The sequence below is a fragment of the Gymnoscopelus microlampas genome (assembly GCF_963454915.1).
Source record: "Gymnoscopelus microlampas genome assembly, chromosome: 6".
Taxonomy (NCBI): Eukaryota; Metazoa; Chordata; class Actinopteri; order Myctophiformes; family Myctophidae; genus Gymnoscopelus; species Gymnoscopelus microlampas.
The window spans coordinates 22,470,356-22,498,305 of NC_139943.1; the positions used below are offsets into that span (position 1 = coordinate 22,470,356).

Below are 27,950 nucleotides of genomic sequence, written 5' to 3' on the forward strand. Positions count from 1 at the left end.
AAGGAGCTCTCAGAAAAAGGTTATGCATTAATAACCATCTAACGCCGTCTGTGAAAAAGAATTAGCAGTTTTGTGGGACAGCCTGAGGAGCATTATAACCCGTTCTAAGGTGGTGGGACTGGGAGTTACTGCATATCAGGAGCAATGGTCTTATGGTCTGCTTAAATACACAGGAAAATAGGGCTGAATGTTGTTTTTGCCCGGAATTGTCCTTTAATCTATAGTATTTAATCTTCATGACGCTGCTTTCCTGGGAGTTGCCCTCTGATTTACCTTTGGCCATTAGCCAACTCCAACCCAACCCACTGGTGAAATTTGTCTTCATTTTCCTACTGCTGGCCCTAGATGTCTGACTAAACTCATTACATTGAATGAACCTTTGTGGGATTTAAGAGGGTCAGCTCGTCCAGTGCCTGCCGCCATGTCTGAATGGTAATCAGCCACATCCTTCTTAACCCAGTAGCCTTTCATCACCCAGCTCTTTCCCGCCACACAGTCAGCTCAGCCCAAGAAGAGGCTTATAGTATCAGTAGAACAATGACACTATGTGCTAGTTTTCTAATTCATTTCTGAAACTAGTTCTGCTCTGTCATACAGTATGTGGCAATTCAGGGACAGAGGAATATATGCATATTAGTACATAAATAATATGAGCATGCTGGCTTTTACCTGCCGGCTGCCTGTTTAACTCAGTATATGCCACACAAAATCTTCAGGAGGTGAGGAAGGGCTCCAACACCTCTGCCACCCTGACCCTCAACACAGAACAGGACCCCCCTGATCTATTCTTCTTCACGTCCTGTGTTGTGTCCATATCTGACTGTACCAGTGTCACCAAGACAAATATCCTGTACTACTGTGCTTGGTGAATACTGTGATTCTGGTTCTGTTTTCTAAAAAAGGCATCTTTTTTTTTTCTCCAGGACTGTGTGCCTGATCCTTCTGTTCTCCCAGTATCTCAGTAAAGTAGATGTTCCAATGATCGCTTACAAGGACAAGAAGTGGAAGGTCTTCCAGTATCCCCTGTTCAAGCTCTTCTCGGTGAGTCACTCTCAAGCTTAAGTAAAGCCTGATTTATTCGTTGTCGTACGACACATTGTGAGCTTGCAGATCTGTTGTTTTCGGCACTGAATATTGTTGAACAAAGGAGTATTAGTTAGGCATTATACTCCATCACATGGCAATGTCGTTGTCCCCCGCCCCAAAATAACTGATTTTAAAGCATTCAGATTGCGTTAAGATCTGTGTTTCTTTTCTCACAACCGGGAATAATTTGCTTTATTTTGACCACATTTCATTGTTTCCTATTGTCATGTCAAGGTTTATGCATACTGTAGATAGTATTCGCATTAGAGGACATGGAAAAACAATTGTAGCCTACATAATAAGTGTATTATACGAGCAGGTGCAAATCCATCCATCCATCCATCCATCCATTGCTGTTGTACGTCAACAAGGGATACTTTTAGTGTCCACGTGCAGGATAGGGGAATACTCGGGACGAGGACTATCACCTATACTGTATCTTCTTTACTTGTCAGAATGGCAATAATAATCACACAGTCTTCAGTGCGCTCTAGCTCCGGTGCAGAGGAACGTAGGTTCACACCAGAGGCCTTAAACCTTGATGCCTGTAAAGGTTTCATGGATGTACTCTATAGTCACTGCTAATAAAGTGGAGCAGTAAAACCACCTCACCCATGCTGCATGGGCTGGATTAAGTTAGCCATGGGCTACAGTTTTGTGTAAGCCCTCCCAACCTAGAGGGACATTTATTATGTAGATTGGCTGCCGATGTTTGCGTGTAATGTGTAACATTAGCAGTTCATCATCAGTAGCATCTGCCAGCGGCAGATCTTTTTCATGTTGTTGTTCTTTCAGCTTCAGTCATTTTCATTTCACTGATCAGCTCATGATTTCCAAATTCCGACATGTGTTCCACGCCAATACGCCAAATACAACTACACACCATGACCTGGGGCTGACACCTGGTGGATTAGATAACCAAACAGCCACAAATCAACAAGGAAAAGATTGAAACATCCTGGTTTTCAAACAAACCCACACATTATTTCTTTCTTTTTATGCAATAAGTGAACAAATACATCTTTCTTTGAACAGGTATTTATTTATTTGACAGAGGGGGCCCAGATTTTATTTGTATCAAGTTAATATTTTACTAGGTATATAAGTTACATTTTGAGGAGGGACAATTTGGGGCCCTGGGCTTCAGCCTAGGCAAGCCCATGCAACAAACCACCCATGCCCAAATTGTATGGTGTGACTTGTTCAAATCAGTGTGGAAGTTAACAGCCTGACCACAAACGTGTGGTTTGGCATGAGCACAAAACAAGTTCTATAGGTATTAAATGAAGTGGGACGGCTAAAGCGTTCCTTCATGAAAAACACACTTAACCTTCTGTAATGATTTCCACTAAAGGTTGAGGCACCCTTCTCTGAATCACATTGTGTTTAATGGTACAGATACAACTGTCGACATGTTCTGAAACTAAATGACTGTACATACTTCAACACAAATGATGATGAGTGATTGTGGATTCATGTCTACAAATTCCCTCCAGCAAATACAAGCCCATGCAAAACCTTTGGAGGGGTAAATGAGGATATGTACAGTAGGTGAGGTGGTGCTGCAGACAGGACCTGTTTCTAGGCCCCTCAGGTATTAATATCCTTGATAACAATTTCCTCAAAGTTAGGATGAAGCAAAGTGGACCACCAAAGGGTTGGGTTGAACACCCATATTGTCCTTGAAGGACCAGACCACCCACCCATATTCGTACCTCAGAGCGTACATACAATCAGTCTTCCTCTAGTCAGGAGCAACTCTGCTGGAATGACTAAGTATCATCCAATTTCAGTGAATGATGTCCCTTGCTCATGGATAATTCAATGATGCTGAAGGTGAGAAGGTGAGAGAGTGTTTTTCATTAAGTTTTCCTGGCAATATCTATTCTTTTTACATTCGTTATATTAGAAAACTATAACTAGTACTAGTGACACAAACTATAACAAAACTGTGGCCAAAGAGGCTCCACTTCGCATATCTTTTGGAGCCAGACAGACCAAATAGGGTTATTATAATAGACCCATCATATTATGATGGGTGACATGTAACGTTGGAAAATGTTTCCCACACATTTCCCTTCAGCTGTCTGTTCAGTGCATCAGTCTTTCTGTTCTACGTCCAGGAAAACTTGGAAAATCTAAAAGGCACACGCAAGCCTCATTTCAACACAAGCTGTGCACATTTCTACAGTATATCAACAACAACAACCCCAGGAACAACAACAACCATCGGATCAGCCACACTATCCAGTGAACAGATAATAACGGAAAGTGCAACCATTTAACCCATTTAGACCTGAGTTCCGATTCTACAAATGTCTTCTAGATCCTAACAGTTTTCTGAAAAAAACGTATGTTGCTAAAATATCAGTGGTTCTCAGACAATTTCATGTCAAGGAACCTCAAAATTGTGTATTTGCCCGCGGAACCCCCATCTCAAAATGTATTCAAAGATTTGCACAAAGTTTTGAATAGCCCAAAGTATAAAATAATGGTATAGCTAAAAATCTAAAATGACACATATATGCGTTCCTGGGTTGAACGGGTTAAAAGTGGCATCAAACAACGAACACATTTCTAACTGTAAGCCTTCAAACTGAATACACTACAGCAGTGATTTTCAACCTTTTCTGGATCAGGGCCCACTTGAAAATCTTTGAATGTGTTTGCGGCCCACCCATCTGACCACTTAACATGGCAGGCTGTCTTAAGTGGTCAGATGTGTGGGCCGTGTGCATTTTCAGAGCATGTTTATTTGTGTTCTGGCTTGGATCAGTGGATAAAAAAAAAGGTTTTACGTTAATGTTTTAAAATATATCAATGTTATTTATTAACATTGATAAATAACATAATTATTTTGGGGCCCACAGGTTGCCAACCACCGCACTACAGCACAACCTCCACTTTAGAGTTAAGACATCATGTACAAATTCTGCCCCAGGTCAGTTTTTAGGAAAGGTTAATGAACAGCAAATCAAAACATTTCTTTTCAGTACAAATGAGTCAGCAGTGACTCACATCCCATCAATTAAATAAAAAGAAAAAAACATAATTCTTTCATACTGCCCTTTACACAGGGGTGCGGTTTGTTGCGTAAGGCAATCAAAACTGAGAAAGCAGGTGCAGCTTTCTCAGTTTTTATTTAGTTTGTTTAGCATTCAAGAGTAAACAAGTGTTTCAAGTCAAGACCTGCTTATGGCAAATGGTTGGTTTAAATACAGTACAGTATGTAACCCTAGTCTTGGAGATGACTATGTTCGGATAATTTGGCTGGGCATATTTATGCGTTTCATGTCTCTCTTTGACTTTAACTAATCGTACTTTACGATTCCACATTATTACTACAAACTGTGTCAAGGCAAGGGCTTTAACATCAAAGCTTCATGGGTAGATAATAGAATGCTGTTAGTTTAAGATGTTCTCCTGCCCTGAAGCTAACAGTCTGTCAGCACTTCTTAGTGAAGCCTGTTCTCTCGTTCCCACGTAATTCCTACACGCAAATTCATTCACGAGAGCTCGTTGACACCCAAGGCATGTGTCATACAAAAATGCAAAATATTTATATCCTCGCACTTTATAGCCCAAGATAGGGCTGTTGCAGTGAAGGAATTTACCCTGCAGTGATTTAGTTTGGCTCAACAGCGCAATATATGGTTTTAGCGCCATTTTTTGTTTTGTTTTTACACATTACTTAATTTATCCTGATTTCAGTGCTGTATGCTTTATTGTTAGATGTTTTGTCTAAATTGGGGGGCTCTCACTTTCCATTCGACTGAAAGTTGTTCCAATGGAAACTAGAAAAAGTGCTCCACGAAGCACAAGTCTCCGCCAGGTCAGGAAGGTTATTATGAGCTCCTGGTGGCGCTATAATAGGCCAATATGAAAATGGTGCCATTTCTTCTTAGGCAATCGGACACTGCATTCATGATTTGAGGCATTTTGTTCCAAAAATGTGGTTTGCTAAATTAGAACTGCTGGTGGCGCTATAACAGGTCAATGTGAAAAGGGTGGCATTTCTTCTAGTGGGAATGTGCATGCAAAAAAAATCGCACACTGCGTTCATGATTTGAGGAATTTTGTTCAAAACGGGCCTATCCTGCAAACTTTGGAAGCCAATACAATGTTAGCCAAGTAGGATGAAATATGAAATATCGGACACATCCATCTTGATCACAAGACTGTAGAGATACTGTGTACCGATTTGCGTGATTTTTGGACAGAATCTGAAGGAGTAAGAGCAAAAAATGTGTTTTACAAAAGTCAGCCTCCTGGTGGCGCTCTAAAAGGCATATGTGAAAAATGCAGGGCAAAGGTTTTTCCTTGGCCTCTAGGGAGTGTGCGTGCAAAGTTTCACGCAGATCGGTGCAGTTATAGGTAAAAACGTTAATCAGCCTGTTATAGCGCCACCATGAGGCTGATTTGAAAGTTTTCAAGTTTTCAAGTGCCATTTCTTCCTGGGCCAAGTGGGAATCTATGTGGAAAATTTCACGGAAATCGCATGCTGCGTTCATGATTTGAGGCATTTTGTTCAAAATGAACCAATCCTGCAAACTTTGGAAGCCAATCCTAGCCAATCAGGATGGAATATGGAAAATCGGAGAGATCCGTGTTGATCACATGACTATAGAGATACTGTGTACCGAATCGTGTGTTTTTGGGACAAAATCTGTAGGAGTAGTATCAAAAAATGTGTGTTGCAAAAGTCGGCCTCATGGTGGCGCTATGACAGCTTGATCTGAAAAATGTGGGGCAGAGGTTCTGCTCTGGCATCCAGGGAGTGTGTGTGCGCAGTTTCACAGCGACCGGGCCAACGGTGGCAGAGATTAGCTGGTCACGGACGGACGGACGGTCGGACGGACAGACAGGGGCAATTCAATAATGGCATTCAAGTGAACAGTTGTAGGGGTTTCTTGCCATCCATCCCCTGTGGCTGGCTTATCAATAGTGCGGTATTGCGGTTATTGTGAAAGGTACTGTGAGACGGTAGATGTCTTCTCTCCAAAATAGAAATGATAAAGCTCCTATTGTCACAACCAACATAGACATAATACTCTGAAGAAACAATACCTGACAATATGATCACAATTAATAGTTATCCTATAATACATTGCACAAACCAAAACCCATAATTTCCCCGTGTCACTGTGTCGGAATAAACACACAAACAACATATCAATGTCACTAACAACACAAGCCACAACGCGCACAATTACTTCACGCAGTCTGTAGGCCACTTCTCACTGCTCAGCACACATCTGCCCCCTCGAAGCATAATTAATTGCGGCCAACACAAACTCACAACATTACGGTCGGCCATGTTGTTCCTTAGCGTCATCGCTGAGTCGCTGACCACCGCCCAGCGAGACCCAAACACCGCGAGGCGGACAACATTTCCTGTACACCACTTTTGTTACCTTTTATTTCCTCCGAGGTGGAAAGACTGGTGACGCGAGGTTAGTTCCCTTTAGCTGTCAGCACGCTGTGTGTGTGTGTGTGTGTGTGTGTGTGTGTGTGTGTGTGTGTGTGTGTGTGTGTGTCTGTGTGTGGACTACTGCACGCTTTTGTGGGTCTTTGCGAAATCCCGAAGTGGAGTTTATTGGTCATTGGAACGGTGATGCACGTCACCCCTTTGTCAAGTGGGTATTTTCAAACCCTGGAATGGATTTAGGGGAGCATCAGAGTGTTTGTGTTGGAGCGCCTCAGTGCGGCTGCAGAGTTCATGTGCAACCTCTTGCATGCGATGTTTCACCGGGGTCCAAAAGAGTCCGCGATGTTTGGCGGGGGTCCCGACACTCCCAGGGGACCCGGGGGTCCCCCATATTGAATATCAGTGTTGCCACATTTGCGCCAGAAACAAGCAAACACCTTCAGGAAAATAATAAAACAGCCGAAGGGGTCCGCCATGTTCCACAGGGGTCCGCGGGGGTCCCAACACTCCCAGGGGGTCCGCGGCCCACCAGGGGGTCCGCGGACCCCCACGTAAAAAAAATATATATACATGTTTTTCAATTTTATATATATATTTTTTTTACTTTTGGAAAGTTCTATCCCACCATTTTGGCACCCCAAAATAAGTGCGCCCTCACAGCCCTAGAGCCCCGCGCACGCCCCCCTCGACTCTAGTTCATTACAATATACTGTAGATCCAATCGAGCTGGTACAGGTGCTGGAGTTACTAATGTTAAATCCAAACTTTGTGGTGCCAAGGTTTTTTAAACGGGACAAACCTACAGTAAGGGCAGGGCAGAATAGGGGAAATTCTGGGTCTAACCCAAGTGTATTGGTCCAGCCAGATGGTGTACGGAACAGGCATGGGTATCCACGATAATCAGGCACTGGTACAGGTAGGGATACAAGAGTATATTCCACAGATCAGCAGGCTTACAGAACAGCAACATCAATGGGAGGACTACGCTCTGGAGATGAAAATACGCTCAGACAACTGTCTACCAGAGGATGGGCGCTCTTATACACACAAGGGCTAACAGGACACAGGTAAATACAATAGACAATCAACACAAGTGTAACACATGAAAGACAAAGGGATAGATCAAGACCCATGTGACGTAAACCAAAGCACATGGTGGGAGAAAAGGTTGGAAACTGGGGAACACATGGTGTAAACCAATCAATGGAGACAGGAAACAACTGACAACCAAAACACCAAGGGAGAAACACTGGCATTACGAAATAAAATGAAGAGGGAAATAACAAACTAAAAGCACAAGGAAATGTTCATGTTCTCTTCTCCTCTCTTGGGCTATTTGTCACTGTGCATAATGTGAAATGTGTCCTCTGCTGGAGGTTGGCGCAGGGGCAGACCGTGACACCATAACAGAGTCAATTAGAACTGCTTGCTGTGTGAGTGAATATTTCCAAGAGAAGATTAAAGTTGCATCCCAATATACATGTTTAAGAGAGTAACATTGTTGGTTTTTGGCTTCTTGAAATTGAAGCACCAAGAGAAAATGGCAAACTAGAAATACTGCATATCAAATTTGTATGCCCCCTGTCTGTCTCTCTGTCTGTCTGCCTGTCTGTTTGTATCCGGGTTTGGTCCGGGTTCCCTGTCACAAAATATTTTCAGGTGGTGGTCTGTGGCTAAATACATATTCATTTGGCGGTCCCTGACATGAAAAAGTTTGACAACCATCACTGTCAACAGTCCTGGCTTATCCAACGGGCTGTGTAGGTGCTGAAGCACAGGGCACCAACCTTGGGGGAGCACCAAATGGAGTGGAGAAAGTGAAAGAAGACAGAACTATCGGCGAAAAGCGCCAAAATTTAGAAGCAGTGGCTGCTAAAGGAGCGCTACAACATTGAAACGCGCCGGTTAAGTGTAATTATTTTCTGCGCTGCAGAAAATAATTACATTACAAATAATTACCCCCCCCCCCCCCCCCCCACCACCACCTGGGGCACGAAACCGGGTCCAGGCCGGGCACCACGAAGGATTAATCCGGCCTTGACTGTCAACCTTTCACTCAACATAATGACTCACTCGTTCTCTAATCTCCCTGACTCACACATTCACATACCTGTATTCCTCTAGTCTCATTCATTACTTATGCCCACACCAGCCTATCACTCTCCCTTTCACTCTCTCCACTTTCTTTTCTCTCTCTCTCTCTCACACTCACTCACTCACTCACTCACTCACTCACTCACTCACTCACTCTCACTCTGCAGCTATACTATAGTGGGTAGAGAGGCATTCTGGTAATCAGTCACTGCTTCGCGGTCTACAGTCTACAGTAAATGTGTGAAGTGTCTTCCCCCTCTCACTCTCTCACTCTCTCGCTCTCTCTCTCTCTCTCTCTAGCCGCTAGTATAGTCATGTGAAATTCATACATTGAAGTTTGTGAGTGTTTTAAAGTTAACCTGGGCAGGATTCCTAACTGCTTGCTCCTTGCGTTGTTTCATTCTCAATATGTTTAAGAAAGACAATGTATTACATTTTTTGTTGTTACATTTGGCTACACTGCCATTTGGACAAAATACTATATACTAAAATACTAATACTAAATACATTTTTGTAATGCGATGCATTTGTTTGTGACTTTGTTATGGCTCAAATGTACAGCATGACGGGAGATACAGACAACCCTAAGGTATTTTCAAATTCTCAAAAGCATTTGTAGATTGTCAGTACCAGTTGTCAGAGTACTTGGAGGCCAGTCTTTCATGTGAGAACTATGACATTGCTGTGATGTCAGCACTTTGTGAGTCTGTGAGTCATCTATGATGATACTGTATGCCAGGGACCCCCATAACTATCTCTGGGACCCCAATTTATATTGTAATATCAATGTTAATTTAACTCTGAGAGTGTACAAATGGAACCACATGGACCCGTTCCATTTGTACACTCTCAGAGTTACAGACCCATAAGGGTCCATTTGGTTCCTATAACTATCTATCATTTAGCTGGGGACCCCCTGGAACTCCCTCAAAGACCCCTGGGGGTCCCCGGACCCCACTTTGAGAACCAATGTGTTACAGTACCTACGTAGGCTACATTTTAGACAATAATGTATCTGGTGAGAGTATATGACCAGAGTTATCGCAAAGGTCAATCAAGGAGTAACATTTCTAGCCACAGTATCCACATTCATTGTCAGACATGCTTGTCAAATGTTATTTGATTACGCATGTACATCCTGATACAATAATATCCTGAAGAGTCTAAAAAATACATTGCATACCTCCCCAAATAAATGTGTTAGATTGAGCCTTTATCTCCATTCAAGAACTCCTCCCTGCTCACTTTATCAGCCGTGGGTGGCCCAGAGTGGAGGAAAATGTGTATGGTTCACGGAATTATTGCTCCCAAAATATGTGTGCAATTAGTTTTCCAGATGTTCACAGCTACCCCACCAGAGGTAGCTCCACAAACTTCATGCCATGCAGATTTAAAACGTTTTGGGAAAGGACTAATATTCTCTAATGTGCAGTATGTGGAATGGTTTGCCTGCAGGCATCATGTCAATCAACACTTTTGTTAGCTGTAAGTCTTCCTTAAAGAGACTGCTGAAAACCAGTTGGTCCTGATCATAAACATAAATACATTTTACATCTTACATACATATATATATATATATATATATATATATATATATATATATATATATATAATATATATATATATTATATTATATATATATATATATATATATATATATATATATATATATATATATATATATATATATATATATATATATATATATATATATATAAACAAACATATATAAACCTTTATTCTAGACGTAATTGTTAATGTGTCTCTGTTTTGAATCCCAATCCTATAGGCCTTGTTTGGCATGTGCGGGGGCTGGCTGGTCTGCTTCCTGTTGACTGTATTTGATGTCCTGCCATCAGAACCTGACCGCTATGGTTACCTAGCGAGAACCGACACCAACCTGGACGCCGTAACGAGCGCTCCTTGGTTCCACGTGCCTTACCCAGGTGTGTAAAAACTAATGATTACTGTATTTTGTTTTCCTTTGTGTAAAGAGAGTGGGAGGTCCATTCCTTATTTTAAAAAGAAACTTAGGAATTTTCCAGCTTTTTTGGCCATAAAGGAAGAAGGACAAAAATAACCTGTGGTTCCTACATTGGAACCTGTGGATCGAATTAAGTTACAGTAGTAATAAGCTGTTGTTAGTACTTTCTATTAATAGAATATTTATAAAATACACCCACAGACTTCACCACTTTCAACCTGGCATCCCTAATTTGGACATTGTAAAATTGCTAAAAAAAAACAACAAGAAAATAGCAGATCTACAAGCTCACAACGTGTCACATCGCGACCCTTTGTGTGCTTGTAGATCTCCTTTTTTGGCTACTTTTGCATCACATTGTCACACGACAAAGTATCACATTGGGCAGTCATTTATGAAAAAACATGAAAAAAATATGATTATAGGCAAGGCAAGGGCATGGCAATTTTATGTGTATAGCACATTTCAACAACAAGACAATTCAATGTGCTAAATGCAATAAATGCGGCCATCCATCCCCTGTGGCTGGCTTATCAATAGTGCCGGATTGCGGTTATTGTGAAAGCTGCTTCCCCGCGTTTATTTTTGGTTGTAGGAACAGAAAGCAGACCTTTCCCAGATGACCTGAGAGGTCTGGATGGTTCATGATATCGCACAAGATCAGAAATGTATTCTGGCCGTAAACCATTCAAAGCTGTATACTGTAGATTAACAGTAGTAGAAATACAAGGTTTCTGCTGAACAGCGACAATATGTAACACATACAGTACCAGTAAACAACATACTACATGATTATTAGCAAATTCAGTTTAAAACAGATAGACTAATAGAAATTAGTCAATGCAGTATGTAATTTTTCATTACTTAACTCACATACATTTGTTGTTATTTTATTGGCATTCTAATGTTACTGTAAAACAATTCCGACCCAATAGACCACTTCAGAATGTTTGTAAATAAACGGGAAAGGGCTATTTCCGAAGGGATATGCTACATCCGCCCAGGCTATCTGCAGGTCTGAACCTGAACTAAACATTGGCAGTTATGCTGGAATCATGTCATGCTTGGGGCTTTAAAACCAAGTGCTCAGTATGTAATAAATTAATAATAGGCTTTTTCCGTTTTCCTGCTTTGACATCTAAACACGTAAACATACACAAGCGTATTAATTGTGCATTAATTCCGTCACCGTGTCGCATCATGTAGGTTATAAACATGGCCAAGAAGATGACATGTCCTGGACGCACCCAGAGGTGCTGGTCATCTTGATATAATAAAACAATTGGGTACGGTTTCAGCCTGATCAGAGCCACATTGACATCCATAAAAACAGTTAAATATTTCAAAAAGTAAAGTAAGTGAAAAATACGCCTAGGGCATAGCAGTGGCGGCCATTTTGTGGTGCCACAGATAGAACACCCATGCATTTTTCCCATAGAGATTTCCGAAAATAATTTAGGCCTATATGAATTATTTTAAGCCTGGAACCAAGCCATCCAGGCTCCTGGTGAATCATGACCATAAGACATTTGATTCTGTGTAAAAACAATATTGATCCTGCAGTTTGGGTGATTAACTCCAGACACACAGACTGACAGACAGACGGCAGACCATCTTATAGATGGCTAGATTCATGCAGAGCTGCGTCATACAAATAACGTTAAATGACAGGAATTATACCATGGTTAATACTGCCCCAGTGCATCCCTGCTAGCAGTGGTGGACAAAGTACTCAACCCCAGTATAGGAATAGAAGCAAAGGAAACCAAAGTTCTGCTTGTGGTGAGGCAGACTAAGGAAAAAATACTGAGGCACTCCGTCTTCAGGTGAAAAAAATATATTGATTTATTTTAGCAGATGAGCAAGGCAACAACTGACCACCAGTTGACTCAACCTCCAGTATTTGAGTCAAAGTATAGATACTCCTGGTCTAATATTACTCAACTAAAGTGAAGGTTGTTCTGTCAAATGTATGCTTGAGTTAAAGAACTGGAGTACTTGCTTTTAAAAATACTAAAGTTAACAGTGCAAATTGCAAAGTGCATTTTGTACACCATTTTGGTATTGTGGTGACATCATGATGATTTGGCTACTGGTGTTGAGCAAGGCACTGATGGATCATGGGACTTGAGGAAAAAGTATGCTGTACATAAGACATCTTTATAGGCAGAGATGCTGTGCATAAAGTGTGATTTATACTTAGTCGAATGACGTGTCGCACGTCAAATACAGCAGATCTACAAGCTCACAAGGCGTGCTGCACACGACAATGTCATATGGGTATAGTATATAGTATAGTACAAATAACACTGCAGATGAGCTCCCATGGTGCATTCATGAAAGCAGCTGAACACAGTAACATGTTGAGTATGCTTCATCAGATGAAAAGTAGCGTGCTCAAAATATTACTGGGTGTCTTTAAGCCACACAGTTGGTCTGCAGTATCGTTATCCACTTTAAATTGGATTCATAAACACGTTATAAACCTGTCAACAGCTGTCAGTTTCCCAGTCCTGCCCCGTTTATTATCTGCTTTACTCACCTTTGCTGGAAGTTCCTTTTTGTCAAACGTCCAAACCAAGCCCTAAACACACACACACACACGCACACGCACACGCACACACACACACACACACACACACACACACACACACACACACACACACACACACACAAACAACTTAAGATATTGTTTACAGTAGTATTAACTTTCCCTTGCACGCTATCACTACTTTCAGTAGAGTGTTTATTTTATTCAACACTAATGGCTGAGGTTTACCACAGGCCTTTTATTATTTTTACAGTTTATTATTTTTACAGTTTCCAACTTGTTTATGAACAAGTTGGAAAGTGTGATAAATGGCACTATCAGATCTCAGTAAGTGGTTCCAGGAATGTCAGCCATCTTGCCAGTTAATTGTCTATGGAGAATCCTGAAAGTGACAGATGATAAGGAATGTATTGTTTTTTGTTTTGTTTTTGCCATTCATGATTTGAATCCTGGAAGTATGCTATAAATTTATGTGTTGGCCGTTTTAGTATCATTAATTTGTGTATTTGTGTGTGGGTGGATTTGGAGGGTTTTAATTCACCATCTCTGCACCCAACCCAGTTGAAAAAGTATGGTTCTCGGAATAAGTTTAGACGTAGCTGTCATTAATCAAACGGCACATTGTCAGTGAATTATTGCTGACTCATGCACATCAGAAAGACACATCCATAGCAATGAGACATAGAAAACACTGTGCTGTGTAGTTACAGTCATAACACGCTAGAGGAGTCTAAAAGGCCAACTACTGTAACTCATGGTTTGTACTACCCCCTGAGCAGAGTAGTAATTAGGTTCTGAGAACCATATCTGTGTGTAGAAACAAGAACCCATGACATGTGTTACACGCCACGGCACCACACGTGTTGCTTAGTTCTCTAGTTGAAAAGCGCCACAGTGACCTGGGGATTTTTTTAATCCACTTAACATACGGAATTGTTAACACAAGCTTTAAAGAGAAATCAAATAAAGTACCAAAAATACAAAGTGTCTTTAAAATGGAATACAAATGGAAATTTGGGTTTAAGGGTAGCTCTAAAAGCAAAGATCATGGTGTCACTCAATGGCTTGGTTTAATTCTCTGGTGATCTTGAATGTGCTCACCAAGTTTCATGCTAATCCAGCCATCAGATTTAAAGATATCTTGTGTGGAAGTTGACATTTTGGTCTAAGGATGGCACTGGAGGAAAGGCCAGTAGGATAAAGGCCACCTTTGTCCTCCGGGGAGCATAAAGATGAACAGCAAATTCCATATAGATTCAGTCAGTAGTTTTCAAGATATCTTGTTTGAGACTGAAGTGTTGGACAGATGGACAAACCAACATTGCCATCCGTAGAACCCCACCAGTAGCGGGGCTAAAAACTGTAACCAATGTCAAAGATTTCTAAATTCAAAAGGCTCTAATCTAGTGTGTGTGTGTGTGTGTGTGTGTGTGTGTGTGTGTGTGTGTGTGTGTGTGTGTGTGTGTGTGTGTGTGTGTGTGTGTGTGTGTGTGTGTGTGCGCGCGCTATTAACACCAACAACTCATGCCTCCCCTGTAGGTCAGTGGGGTGTTCCCACTGTGAGTGTGAGCTCCGTACTGGGCATGATGGCGGGGGTATTGGCCTCCACCATGGAATCCATTGGGGACTACTATGCCTGTGCCCGCTTATCCGGGGCCCCTCCCCCACCCACCCATGCCATTAACCGAGGCATTGCTGTCGAGGGCATCGGGTGCATCTTAGCAGCCCTGTGGGGCACTGGGAACGGCACCACTTCCTACAGCCAGAATATCGCAGCACTCGGCATTACAAAGGTATTGCCTTATACTAATTATGTCATTATTCATGTCTTATGTTTATGTACTTAAAGGTAGGGTAAGTGATTATCTTTGGTTAAAATAAGTGTTAAATAGCTCTATATTCTGATAGTACTCATTGCTATAGACTCTATAGACTATAGAGTGTTTGTTCAGTATTAGGAGTCTCCTTGTCTCTCCAGCTCTTTATAAAACAGAAAATGCATTTTAGTTTCAGTTTCAGTTTCATTTCCAATTTTATCCAATCAGGATAGAGAACTCAATCAGGATATAGATTAAACAAGTGAAATTGGAAGTGATGACACTAAGAAATGATCAGGCAAAATTGGAACTGGAACACTATCAAAATGAAGCTTAAAAATGGGTACTTTCTCCTGATTGGCTGAGATTTTGACACCTACCGGAAAATGTATTTTCTGTTTATTAAAAAGCTGGAGAGACGGGGAGACTCCTGTTACTGAACAAACACTCTATAGCAATGATTACTATCAGAATATAGTGCTTTAACCTTTTAACAAAATACTTTTTGTTTTAACCCAAAAATATCACTTACCCTACCTTTAACCACAAGATCACTCTGCCCGTGTCCTTTATTTTATAGTACTTTTAACAAGACTAATAATAAGCATTCCTGAACATTGACCTTCTCTATCATTATTCTTCACTTCCATCATCAACAGGATTCATGTGTCCTTTATTTTATCATTTTAACAAGACTAATCGTTTAAAAGTAAAACCCCTGCTTATACTAGTACTAATAGTTGACTACTACTACTAAAATGTCATGCATTCCTGAACATTGACCTCATTATTCTTCTCTTACCGCTCTTCAAAACCAACAAATCAACAGGATTGATGATTTGAAAATCTGCAAAAACAATGTTGCCAAATTTCACATTGTTTTTTTTGGCATGGCAGTTCTTCCCTGTCCCCCTCTATCAGGCTGTTTGTGTGTATGTGCATGCGTGCGTGCATGTATTTGAGTTTGGGATGATGAATAGTCTCAGTGGCTCTGCTTTGATAATGAAGCCCTCGTTGTTGTTGGGTGCCAGGTTGGCAGCAGATTGGTTCTTCAGACAACAGGCTTGCTGATGATAGTCCTGGGGATCTTTGGGAAGTTCGGAGCGGTCTTCATCACCATCCCAGACCCTGTTATAGGTGGCATGTTCCTCGTCATGTTCGGAATGATCGCAGCGGTGGGAATATCCAACCTGCAGGTATGGAAAGAACAAACAAACTATTAAAACAAATAGGGTGGTTAATTAGGTCCATGCTGCTTCCACTACCCTGGCCGAATGTATTTTCATTTGTAATTTGATGGCAGGAAAATTGGCAGGGTTTACTACAACTACAGCTATAAACTCTGGTTCCGTATCCGTGAGGATATGGCAAGTGGGCCGCCAAATAATTGGTAAAAGATTTTAATGATAATGTAACGTTAATATAAATATATATCTCTGCTGTCCGGCAGCAACCAGCTAACTCCCAAATGTAAATTTTTCAGGAAATTACAAAAACAAAACAAAAAGTGGAGTTAGGAGGATGGAGGATGGAGGATTTAGCTGCTAAATGGACCTCCATGCTCACAATGAGGTTGGAGGTCAAAAGGGGGTGGAGCCTGGAGTCAGAAAAAACAGCTAACTCCACACCCCTTTGCTGGACTTAGCTGGTTTAGCAGAAGGTTTGAGGCTCCAATGGAGTCAGCTGGTTTTGTCAGAAGCACTTTTTAATACTTTTCATTGGTTCGATATCTTTTGGATCAACACACAGACGTAAAGGGTGTTCAATAGCACTGATTTATGGGAAAAAATGCAAAAGTGGAAAAATGGAGTTAGCTGGTTCATATATGTATATATATATATATATATATATATATATATATATATATATATATATAAAAATCTTCTTTTTTAAAAACCTTTAAAAATATGTTTTCATTGTGATACTTAATAAAATAATAATAAATAGGAGATTAAAGTACACTACGTTTGTTCCAATGACCCAAGCTGGAACACAATCGACTGATTGATTGATCATTAAAATAAACATGCTATGAAAATGCACACATCTGTCCACTTTTAAGTGGCCCGATGTGTGGGCCACGAACGCTTTGCAGATTTTCAAGTGCGCCCTGATCCAGAAAATTGTGGGAACCACTGACTGAACTACAGCACAGGACAGGGGGAGATCTAAGGGTATTTCAGGGCAGCTGTATATACTATTTCATTGTTTTGGGGTCCATGTGTAAGTGAGCACTCCAGATAGGAAACAGACACTAAGTCACGCACATCCACTCACTAAAAAACAGGTGCTGGGCTGAGGTCAGAATCCAAAAAGAATAAAGTCTGCACACTGGGTCATGCTCCAAAGCTTAAACATGTTATTGGTTCCTTTACACCACCATTGGACGTGATGTTTCGAGCCTTCCGGCTCTTCATCAAACACTCAAGGTAGGGACCACATAAATTAATCAAAATGATCTGTAACATTATCTATGAAAACCATGTCTATAATGCTTTATAAATGATATATAATGCATTATGATCTGCTTATAACACCGTTTAATTATAGTTATAAGAAGTCATACATATTCATAATGCTTTATAAGAATAATCATAACCTTTTATGAAGCATTTTTCTAAATTTGTAACGTACAGTATAACGCAATAAAAGTATGTTTATATGCATTACAGACACAGAAAGTGTTATAAAATATCCTTTTCAAAGCAGACATTGTGAAGGGTAAACACAGCTGATGCTTAACGCTTTCATGTACTGTATGTGTTACCGTGGACAACTCCTGTAGTGCCAGTTAATTTCATGCTGGCACACAGAAACACATCTAAATGAAAACACACCCGCTATTAATGTTATTACCTTTGGCTGTGTTTACCTGGCATAATGTCTGCTGTGAAAATGGTCCCTTAACACAGACAACAAGTCACATGGACATACAGTATAAGGCTGATGTACAGTGCAGTGCTACAGGACATTACAGGACATACATTTAGACATTTGATAATGGCGTTAGACAACATATAAGTGAGTGAGCCACAGGATTGAAAACATGTGATGGGGGCACGCTGATGGCTGAAAAGAGATTATGCCGACCACATGGGTGCAGCAATTCCAGGCTGGAGGCCTGTGATGCGTGTCCTTCCCCCTCTCTGTCCTCATTGTCTTGTCTCTCTACTTCCCTCTGACCTGCACCTAATTTGATCTGACCCCCAAAATGTCTTTTTATGTTTTCACTTTGTTTGTATTATGTCAATTTTAACAAAAGAGGGGAAAGAAAAAACAGATATGTTTCCTGTAGCAGTAGTTCTCAAAGTGGGGTCCGGGTTCCCTAAAAATCCATATTAATTTGGGGGTCCCTGACATGAAAAAGTTTGACAACTATCACTGTCAACCGTTCACTCAATATAATGACTCACTCGTTCTCTAATCTCTCTGATTCACACACATTCACATACCTGTATTCCTCTGTCTAATTCATTACTCATGCCAGCACCAGCCTATCACTCTCCCTTTCACTCTCTCCCCTCTCTTTTCTTCTCTCTCTCTCTCTCTCTCACACACACAAAACTCTTGCTCTTATTCCCCCCCCCCCTTTCTCATTCACTCACTTCCCCTCTCTCTGTGTTCCAGTATGTGGATCTCAATTCATCCAGAAACCTCCTCATTCTTGGTTTTTCTACGTTCAGTGGCCTTGTCCTACCAACCTGGTTTCACTCCAACCCTGGTATCATTGACACAGGTGACTAACACACACACACACACACACACACACACACACACACACACACACACACACACACACACACACACACACACACACACACACACACACACACACACACACACACACACACACACACACACACACACACACACACACACCAGTGACATCATCGGTAGGCAGATTTGATTTGCAAGAACAATATTTCAGCATGCTAACTTTCCAGGTAGAGAAAGGCTATGTTTTTCCCCATTGATGATGTCATTGTCGAATACTCTGCACTGCTCATAACCCAAACACTGCACATACTTTGACTGCACATAACCCCGGGTATGGACTAGTTGTCCATAAACACAACATCAATTTCCACTGTTTTGCCGATGATACACAACTCTACCTGCCCATTAATTCTCCGGAATCTGGTTGCCTAACAATTCTCAAAGCATGTTTAGCTTATTTACATTGTTGGATAGCTCACACCCTTTTACAGCTAAACAATAGCTGTAATTCATCAGTCCCTGCATATGGCAGTCCTCAATGCTCAGGTATGTCAGATCGATTGGTCAACCCAATGAGGAGAAAAATGCGTAAGAAAGAATGGACTGAGAACTAACAGGTTTTTTCTGTTAGTAGGATGATCTAGCAAGATTATCAGGAGTATCTAGGTACAGACTGTACAGTCACCCTACTGTCAAGGAACATTTTAAGCAATGATTGTTTTACATGAGACAGATGTGAGTTCATAGCCTAACTCAACTTTCTCAAGCAATTGATTTGATTTGATTTGATTTATTTAATTTATTGATTTGCACAACAGGTATCGTATACATATACAGTACATAGTATAGTATACTACTTCTTTCCTAGGAAAGATGACGGAATATTGTTGGGCTGGTGAGGTAAGAAACCCTAGAAGTAATTCTATTGTTTCGTCCATCCGCCACCGTAATAATTCAACATAATGTTGGTGACTTAGCTGCTACTGTAAAGCCTATGACAGCGATCTTAGTTTAACATACAGGTAAATAAGATGGATGGTCCAGTTACATTATACCAGCTAAGAAATATCTAAAACGTATTTTGTGACTCCTACTGATCTAGAAAAAGTCACCTGTGCTTTTATCTCCTCCCGTCTAGATTACTGCTGCTCAACTGTATATATGCTCTGGCATCAAAAAGAAAAACGTATCCCATCTCCAATTATGCAGAGTGCAGCAGCCAGCTGTTAACTAATGACAGAAGAGCAGAGCAATTAAGCTGGGCTCACTCTACAGGAGTTTTAAAATCATAACCGATTTTGAAATTGTTGTTGCGACACACACATGACAATCTTCACAAATGTTCTTCTCTCTAATCTCAAACATGCACAAACTACAAGATTAGAATATAATGGCGCATCACACACTTCGGGATATTATTAACAACGCACCACCTCAACAATGGAGTGTTCGATCCCTTGCTCCCCCTGGGTTAGTGTCAAAGAATCCCTAACTGCTTCGGGTGAGCAGGTTGGTGCCTTGTATGGATTTCTCTGCTATCTGTGTGTGAATGTGTCCGTGAATGGGTGAATGTAATGCACATTGTAGCGCTTTGGATTTGCACTATTGCCTATAAATTCACAATTGTGTCTGTTCCGATCAGCCTCAAATTGAGAACACCTCTTCGATTATCGGGAGGGATGAATCGGACCCAAAATTGTCCCAATTATCCTGTAGTGTGAGTCAAGCTTTATACCTCTTTTAGCCTCCATTCATTAGTTGATTTCAAGATTTTGTTGATTACTTTTAAAGGTTCTATGACATTCATTTTCACTTTTTTATGTTTTTTGGGGGGGTTTATGACCTCAATTACACCCAAAAAATCTGAACTTTGAACATTCAGTGGATTTTCTGTGGTCTGGGGTTTTCTGAATAATTAGGCTGAAAAGTAATCTGAGCTTGGCCCTTCAGCAGTGATGTCACAGCCGATTAATCCCGCCCACTCTCCTCCTAGCCCCTCCCCTCCCCTATCCTTTCCTTCTGTGGACAGGTGTTGAAAATTAGCACTCGTGCTATATACACTGTAAACAATGCATCTGGTTTTGTCCAATGTAATTGTGATGTCCATATCAAATAAATAAAACATAACATTGAGTGGAATTTTTTGTTAAAACTTTTTATACACGTTTGAAGGACCATGACAAAGACTTTTAATGTGTGGTAAAACTGAACGTCATGAAACCTTTAAGGCATAACTTGGCATAGGCCCTTACATCACAGACCTTTTAACCCCATATGTACTTATTAAGCAGCAGGCTCACACAGCAAGGTCAAATAGCTATTCCTCTGTAGGCAAGCGGCAGACCTAGACAGCAAGACGACGAGTTATACGATTTTATGAACGCAAGGAGACTGTTTCTCGTATCAGGCGTCAGTATGCTGGCTAGGGCAGTGACTATGGCCTCGGCATAGCAGTGGGCCTTCCATTCTCAGTCGATGAGAATGGAACACATGTTTATAGTTGGGCAGGGTAGTGTCGCTGCTCTTGGACGCTGAGCGTGGAGCTGCACATTTCATAGTCAGGCAGAATTGACCTTCCATACTCAAGTGCTAAGAACACATCTTTTGGTCAGACAGAAGAATGTCAGTCCTCAGTGTTATCCTAACAATGTGTATGTATCCATGTAGAATCTGTATTTAAGCTGCCCCAACATACAGATCTGTGTCGGACTCCCGTTGCCTTCTGAGACAACCGGACCCTGTCCACCTTCCCTTCCTCCATGTCCGTCCATCCCTTTTCCCATTCCCTCTCTGTTCTTTATTATTATTCTCATTATTATATTACATAGGAATTATTGTTATATTAATGTCATCTGTTGTATTTAATACATCTACTGAAACCATATTTCAGTATTGACACGTCATTCTCTCACCGAGGAATTATTTAATTTCCACAACATTATTATTATCATTATGTCCACTCAGTCTATATCAGTCACACACTCAAATGAGAACCTTAGTCATGACAACTTCCATCTGCTCTCGTTTGATTCCAGAGCTGTACGGAAACATACATCCAGCTGCTTGCCAGGCCTTAAGTATTAAACTCACTAAAGATGCTGTATCACCACACATAACTTCTGGAATCCAAGGAGTGCAGATGGAACAAGTTGTCATGAGTGTTGGGATGGCTGATTTCCTGTGTGCATCGATTAGCTGGATGCACCACAGATGTGTAGTCACACGCAGCTCATCATCTCCGCCAGGCCGAAGGCTAGGTGCGGGGATAATGTTTTCGCCCCTGTGTGTGTCTTTCTGTGTCTGGAGCTTATCTCGCAAACCACTGGACCGATCCAGTGTCAAACTTTTCGTTCAGGCTGCCAATACTGTAGGCCAGACATTCTAACCAAACCGAAGTTTGGGGATCTTTGAAATAAATGTTTTTAAGAACCTATGACTTAGACCCGTGGGGAGGCACGGATGTGACAAATGTCAGAAACATGATATATTTTTCATAATTTATTTATTTATTTACATTACTCTTGATCTACAGGTCATTCATTCCGATGACAGTAAATAAGATCCTAAATTTGTGTTCAGACTGATGAATTCACACTCATCTGAAAATGACTACTAGACAATGGAGGAACGCACACACTCACATTCATATGCATGTAGGCACACACACATCTTGACATACACATGAAACTTTTAGTTCTGGTGTCTGCTTTCAGCACCAAGGTTGTGAGTGGTGTTTCCACATAATTCTCAATGGAAAGAATCTTTAAAGTGACAAATGAAAAAAAAAAAACTGTTTTAGCATTTTTAACATAATTTACTACTTTTGCAAACTACAGACAGAGAACCCACAACTTAAATACAAAAAAAATAAAAAGATCAAGGTTAACACCTTGATTTATTTATTACAAACAGAATATCAAATTGCGGACAAAATCGGTGACCCCAGATTTTACGACAGTTTCACATGATTAGGTTAAGCGTTGGTTAAGCATGGAGTCTGTTAGGGTTTATGGTTAGGGTAAGGGTTAAGCATGTATCTGTTAGTGCTAAGGTTAGAGGCAATGTAATATAATTACTGTAGGTCAGGCTGTGTACCGTACCGGCTCAGGGTCAGATGGGTGGAGTTTGCCACAAGTGTACAAAGGAGCTTGAGAATGTTTAGAGTAGACCATAATACATAATAATGGCCATCACAGAGACGTTTGTGGAGCTGGTTCCAAGGCGTTATATGGCAAAAGCCATAAAAGCAAATTTCTTCTATTTGGAATTGTCCCATTCTTTGTGCAAAATCAATAGTGGCAGCTATTTCTAAACCTCATATTTCTCATATGCTGGTGTGGTGAGAACCAAAATGCAGGACAGCGAGGCAGGCAGAAATCAAAAACAAGTTGGGTGGTTTAACACTAACCCAAGTTTGGGTGTTTTAATACATACAGCTCCTGTAAAGGTGAAACAAGTAACAAAGACAAGACATGCAACACAAGACAAATGGACTGACTGTGAGCACCTAAACATTGTGGGCACCTCGCAAATCCGGCGACCTCGGAAGACTAGGCACCTGGTAAATATGGTAAAAATGTGGGCGTCAATAAATGTTCCATGCGAAAACAAAGCGCTCCTCCGCTCACTTTGTGTGGACACATTCCGTCAAGCATAGGATATGAGTCATATTATGAAAGAATTCTGAGTCATATTCTGAAAGAATTCTGAGAGTCATATTCTGAAAGAATTCCGAGTCATATTCTGAAAGAATTCTGAGTCATATTCTGAAAGAATTCTGAGAGCCATATTCTGAAAGAATTCTGAAAGTCATATTCTGAAAGAATTCTGAGTCATATTCTGAAAGGATTCTGAGAGTCATATTCTGAAAGAATTCTGAGAGTCATATTCTGAAAGAATTCTGAGAGTCATATTCTGAAAGAATTCTGAGAGTCATATTCTGAAAGGATTCTGAGAGTCATATTCTGAAAGGATTCTGAGAGTCATATTCTGAAAGGAAATACTGTATATTCTTTGGAACGGTTTGCATCATGAGAACATTCGCACAAACGCTATTACATAGTAACTTCTTTCTATTCATTCAAGCCAACACTAAACATTTCAAGAAAAATCTCATCTCTTAATGACTCTCTTACATATAGTCAGACATCCATGTGTAACAGGTTGTCATACACTTCATTTCCCAAAGCATACATTTATTCTGAATTATTTTACAGTTAGGAAATTTGCCAATTAGGTGCCCATGTGTTCCGGGGACATTTCTTCTGCCCAGAGTTCCCAGGTGTCCACTTTTCCCATTTTTTTCCTCATATGAGCGGCGACTGCAAACCAGATACAACTGAGAAAGACGTGAACGTACTGTAGAACTATGAAGACTAGATGAGGGAATATAACGCATACAAGACCTACTGTAGACAAGACAGTAAATGAGGCAAATCTGTTACTATGACAATATTACCAACAAAATGTTTCAGTATGTGTGGGGATCATAGGACCTCTGATTATAACCATATGAGCGAAGCTGTCACTTGCTACATAATAGAACACACAGTAAAAGGCCAGTTTTACATAAAGTTGCTGTGCCACACATGCACGTGAGTTGATGCACATGATGTGTGTTTGACAGGTATAATTTATGATATTATGCTGTATAAGTTGTGACTTGTAACACCCATGACAGGTTGACAGTGTACATATGATTTATGACAGTGTCCTCTCATTTAGTCATCAGTGTGGTCAGCTGGGGACAGTGACTTCACACATGCATCCTCCCATCCTCTTGCTTCTCTCTCTCCCTCAGACAGGGGACCATAAATCCCTACCACGCTCCTTTCTCGTTCTCTGTTTGTGGTTATATATTAGATATTTTTTATTGTATTGTTCACTCTTACAGGCTCCCTCATAGCAGGGTCTAATAATACATATAAAAAAAACTATAATGATTATCAACATTGGCTAAAAGTAGAACTAAGGGTAAACACGTGAGAAAAACAAAAGCCCAAGAACGGAAAGAAATTCTGAACAGAAAACTAAAACATAAATCAAGAAAACTGAGCTAAAAAATATTAGTAAAAGAAACATCGCCTCACTCGGGGCCTCTCGGGGCAAAAGTCGACATGCCTAAATACTGTGACCTGCGAGTGAGAATGAGAATGTGTAGACAAGACTGCCGGCTCTTAAGCAGCGGGCATCTACTGGAAGACACAAGTGATACGATCCTGAGGTCGTATGAGGTTGTTCATTCCATGCTTGTATGTTTTTAATCTTCTCTGCGCCTCTGTGTTTGTTGTTTATGTCTCTGTTGGTGTGTTTGTGTTTGTGTGTGTGTGTGTGTGTGTGTGTGTGTGTGTGTGTGTGTGTGTGTGTGTGTGTGTGTGTGTGCTTAATGGGCTGCAGGTGTGTTTGACTGATTGAATGAGTGGATGATGAAGTGTGCTCTGTGCTGTGAAATCAATGAACACTTCTATGAAGACATCTCACACAGAGTGACAGTTTAGCTGGCAGTCTGGCTTGGACTGCAGAGAGGAAAGCCCGCAGGCACTAGGGAAAGCCGGCCCTTTAAACCCACCGCTGGAAGCCTGGAACCAATCAGCTCCCTGGAACAACATACATACTCAATCATCCACTTCATTCAATACGCCAAGCACACCTGCAGCTCATCACACACACACACACACACACACACACACACACACACACACACACACACACACACACACACACACACACACACACACAGAGGCACAGTGATGATTACAACACAAACAAACATAAAATGAACAACCTCACACAACCTCAGGGTCATAACACCTTGACCCCTAAACATTGAACGTTTTCCCCCAAAGGATATCTTCAATAATCACATGTCACAGGAACAGAACAAACATGTCTTATGCTGAATTCCATATGGAAACAAACCGTACCTTTCACTCAACTCCATGTTGACACTGAGACCCAATGCTCTCCCATCTCCACTAAGACCCCATTCTCTCCTGTCTCCACGGAGGCTCCATACCTGCCTCCCCCATCCGAACATCACTGTTGCAACGCCACCGAATATCCACATACTACGTCACCGAAAACCACCAACCACTTAAATAGTAGGGGCTGCTAAGTGAAAAATCGTTACGCGGCGGATAAAAGCATGAAATTTGATACAGATGTCCCTTGGGTCATCCTAAAACATCCTAGAAGGGGTGCCCAAAAAAATCTTAAACAGGAAGTGAGTTATGGACAAAATCCAAAATGGCCACCTAAACTGTTGACCGTTGACTCAAAAGACACCAAAAGAATCTCCAAAAAGCATAAAATTTGGCACATATGTCCCTTACGTCATCCTAAGACATCCTACAAGGGGTGCCCAAAAACATCTGAAACAGGAAGTGAGTTATTGACACAATTGAAAATGGCCGCCTAGTGTTGTTGATTGACTCAAAAGACAACTAAAGAATCTCCAAAAAGCATAAAATTTGGCACACATGTCCATTGGGTCATCCTAAGACATCCTAGAAGGGGTGCCCAAAAAAGTCTTCAACAGGAAGTGAGTTATTGACAAAATTGAAAATGGCCGCCTACAGTGTTGGCGATTGGCTCAAAAAGCCTATAGAATCTCCAAAAAGCATACAATTTGGCATATATGTCCCTTGGGTCATTCTAACACATCCTAGAAGGGGTGCTCAAAATAATCTGAAACAGGAAGTGAGTTATTGACTAAATTGAAAATGGCCGTCTACAGTGTGAAAGATGATGCAAGATACCTAAAGAATCTCATAAAAGCATGAAATGTGATACAAATGTCCCTTGGGTGATCTGAACGCATCCTACAAGGGGTGCCCAAAGAGGTTTTAAACAGGAAGTGACCGCCTAAAGCAGTTGACACAAAAGAAAACATAAAGGGACGTCTTAAAAGTGTACCATTTGGTACGTACATTGAGTGCTTCTTAATATAGCCTAGAAGGGGTTATTTATTTGTTTGTTTGCTTGTTTATTAAACTTTTTAGGAAGGGACCATGTTGAAGAAATTCTAAATGGCTGTTTAAACAGTTGACCACGGCAGTCTGCATATTATGCAGACTCAATATGACAGGTTATGCAGTGCATAACCTGCCGTATTTTGTAGTCTACCTTCTGTTTTCATTTCTACATCATCTTATTTATTTTACTTTCTGCATTATTTTTTTATTTTACTCTTTGAATCTTCTTTAGTTATCTAACTCTCTGCATATTCTTATTTATTTTACTCTGCATCTTATCTTACTCTGCATATTCTTATTTTACTCTCTGCATATTGTTTATTTTGCACTCTACATCTTCTTGCTGGTTTTACACTCTATCTTCTCATGTATTTTCTTCTTAATCATTACTGTTTTTTTGTGATTAGTGTTTAGTAACTACATGTATTCATGTGTGCCATTTCGCAATTACCAGCACATTGGCATAATGCTCTGCAAGGTAATCCAGCATCCCGGCATCTACACTTTCTCGAACAGAAGGGCTCAGCTTTGCAGCCACACTTGAGTTCTCTATAAACTTTGGCAGCCTCTGGCAAGAGTGTCCATAAAGGTGTCCATAAAGGTGTCCACGAATCAGCGACTTTAATCCATCCATATTTGTCAGGAGATGGTAGAGATTGCATAGCTTTCAGGCTTCTGGACCAAATGCCAGATTGGCAAACTGCTCGATTTGAATGTTGTAGCAGTGCAGCCCGTGGGGGAGGAGTGTTTTCCATTGAGAGACTATTAAAACTTTTTTTGGGCACCCCTTAAGATGCATTCAGATCACCCAAGGGACATTTGTACCAAATGTCATGCTTTTATGAGATTATTTTCTATGAGTGTCTTTTGCATCATCTGTCAACACTGTACACGGCCATTTTCAATTTAGTCAATAACTCACTTCCTGTTTCAGATCATTTCAGGCACCCCTTCTAGGATGTCTTAGGATGACCCAAGGGACATGTATGCCAAATTGTATGCTTTTATGAAATTCTTTAGTTGTCTTTTGAGTCAATCGACAACACTAGGCGGCTATTTTCAATTGTGTCAATAACTCACTTCCTGTTTCAGATTCCTTTGGGCACCCCTTCTAGGATGTCTTAGGATGACCCAAGGGACATATGTGCCAAATTTTATATTTTTGGAGATTCTTTTGGTGTCTTTTGAGTCAACGGTCAACAGTTTAGGTGGCCATTTTGAATTTTGTCCATAACTCACTTCCTGTTTAAGATTTTTTTGGGCACCCCTTCTAGGATGTTTTAGGATGACCCAAGGGACA

General features: G+C 40.8%; 1 protein-coding gene across 1 annotated transcript in view; it reads left to right on the plus strand.

Annotated features, from left to right (window-relative positions):
- LOC311046908 (solute carrier family 23 member 1) overlaps window positions 1-27,950 on the plus strand; it is a gene marked incomplete at its 5' end in the record, with an annotated part of 78,381 nt that overhangs the window by 39,321 nt on the left and 11,110 nt on the right. Inside the window, 5 exons of the mRNA XM_084059487.1 lie at window positions 924-1,041; window positions 10,398-10,554; window positions 14,683-14,936; window positions 15,992-16,156; window positions 18,588-18,696. Coding sequence (XP_083915613.1) covers window positions 924-1,041; window positions 10,398-10,554; window positions 14,683-14,936; window positions 15,992-16,156; window positions 18,588-18,696 — 803 coding nt within the window. The remainder of the gene's footprint in view (window positions 1-923; window positions 1,042-10,397; window positions 10,555-14,682; window positions 14,937-15,991; window positions 16,157-18,587; window positions 18,697-27,950) is intronic.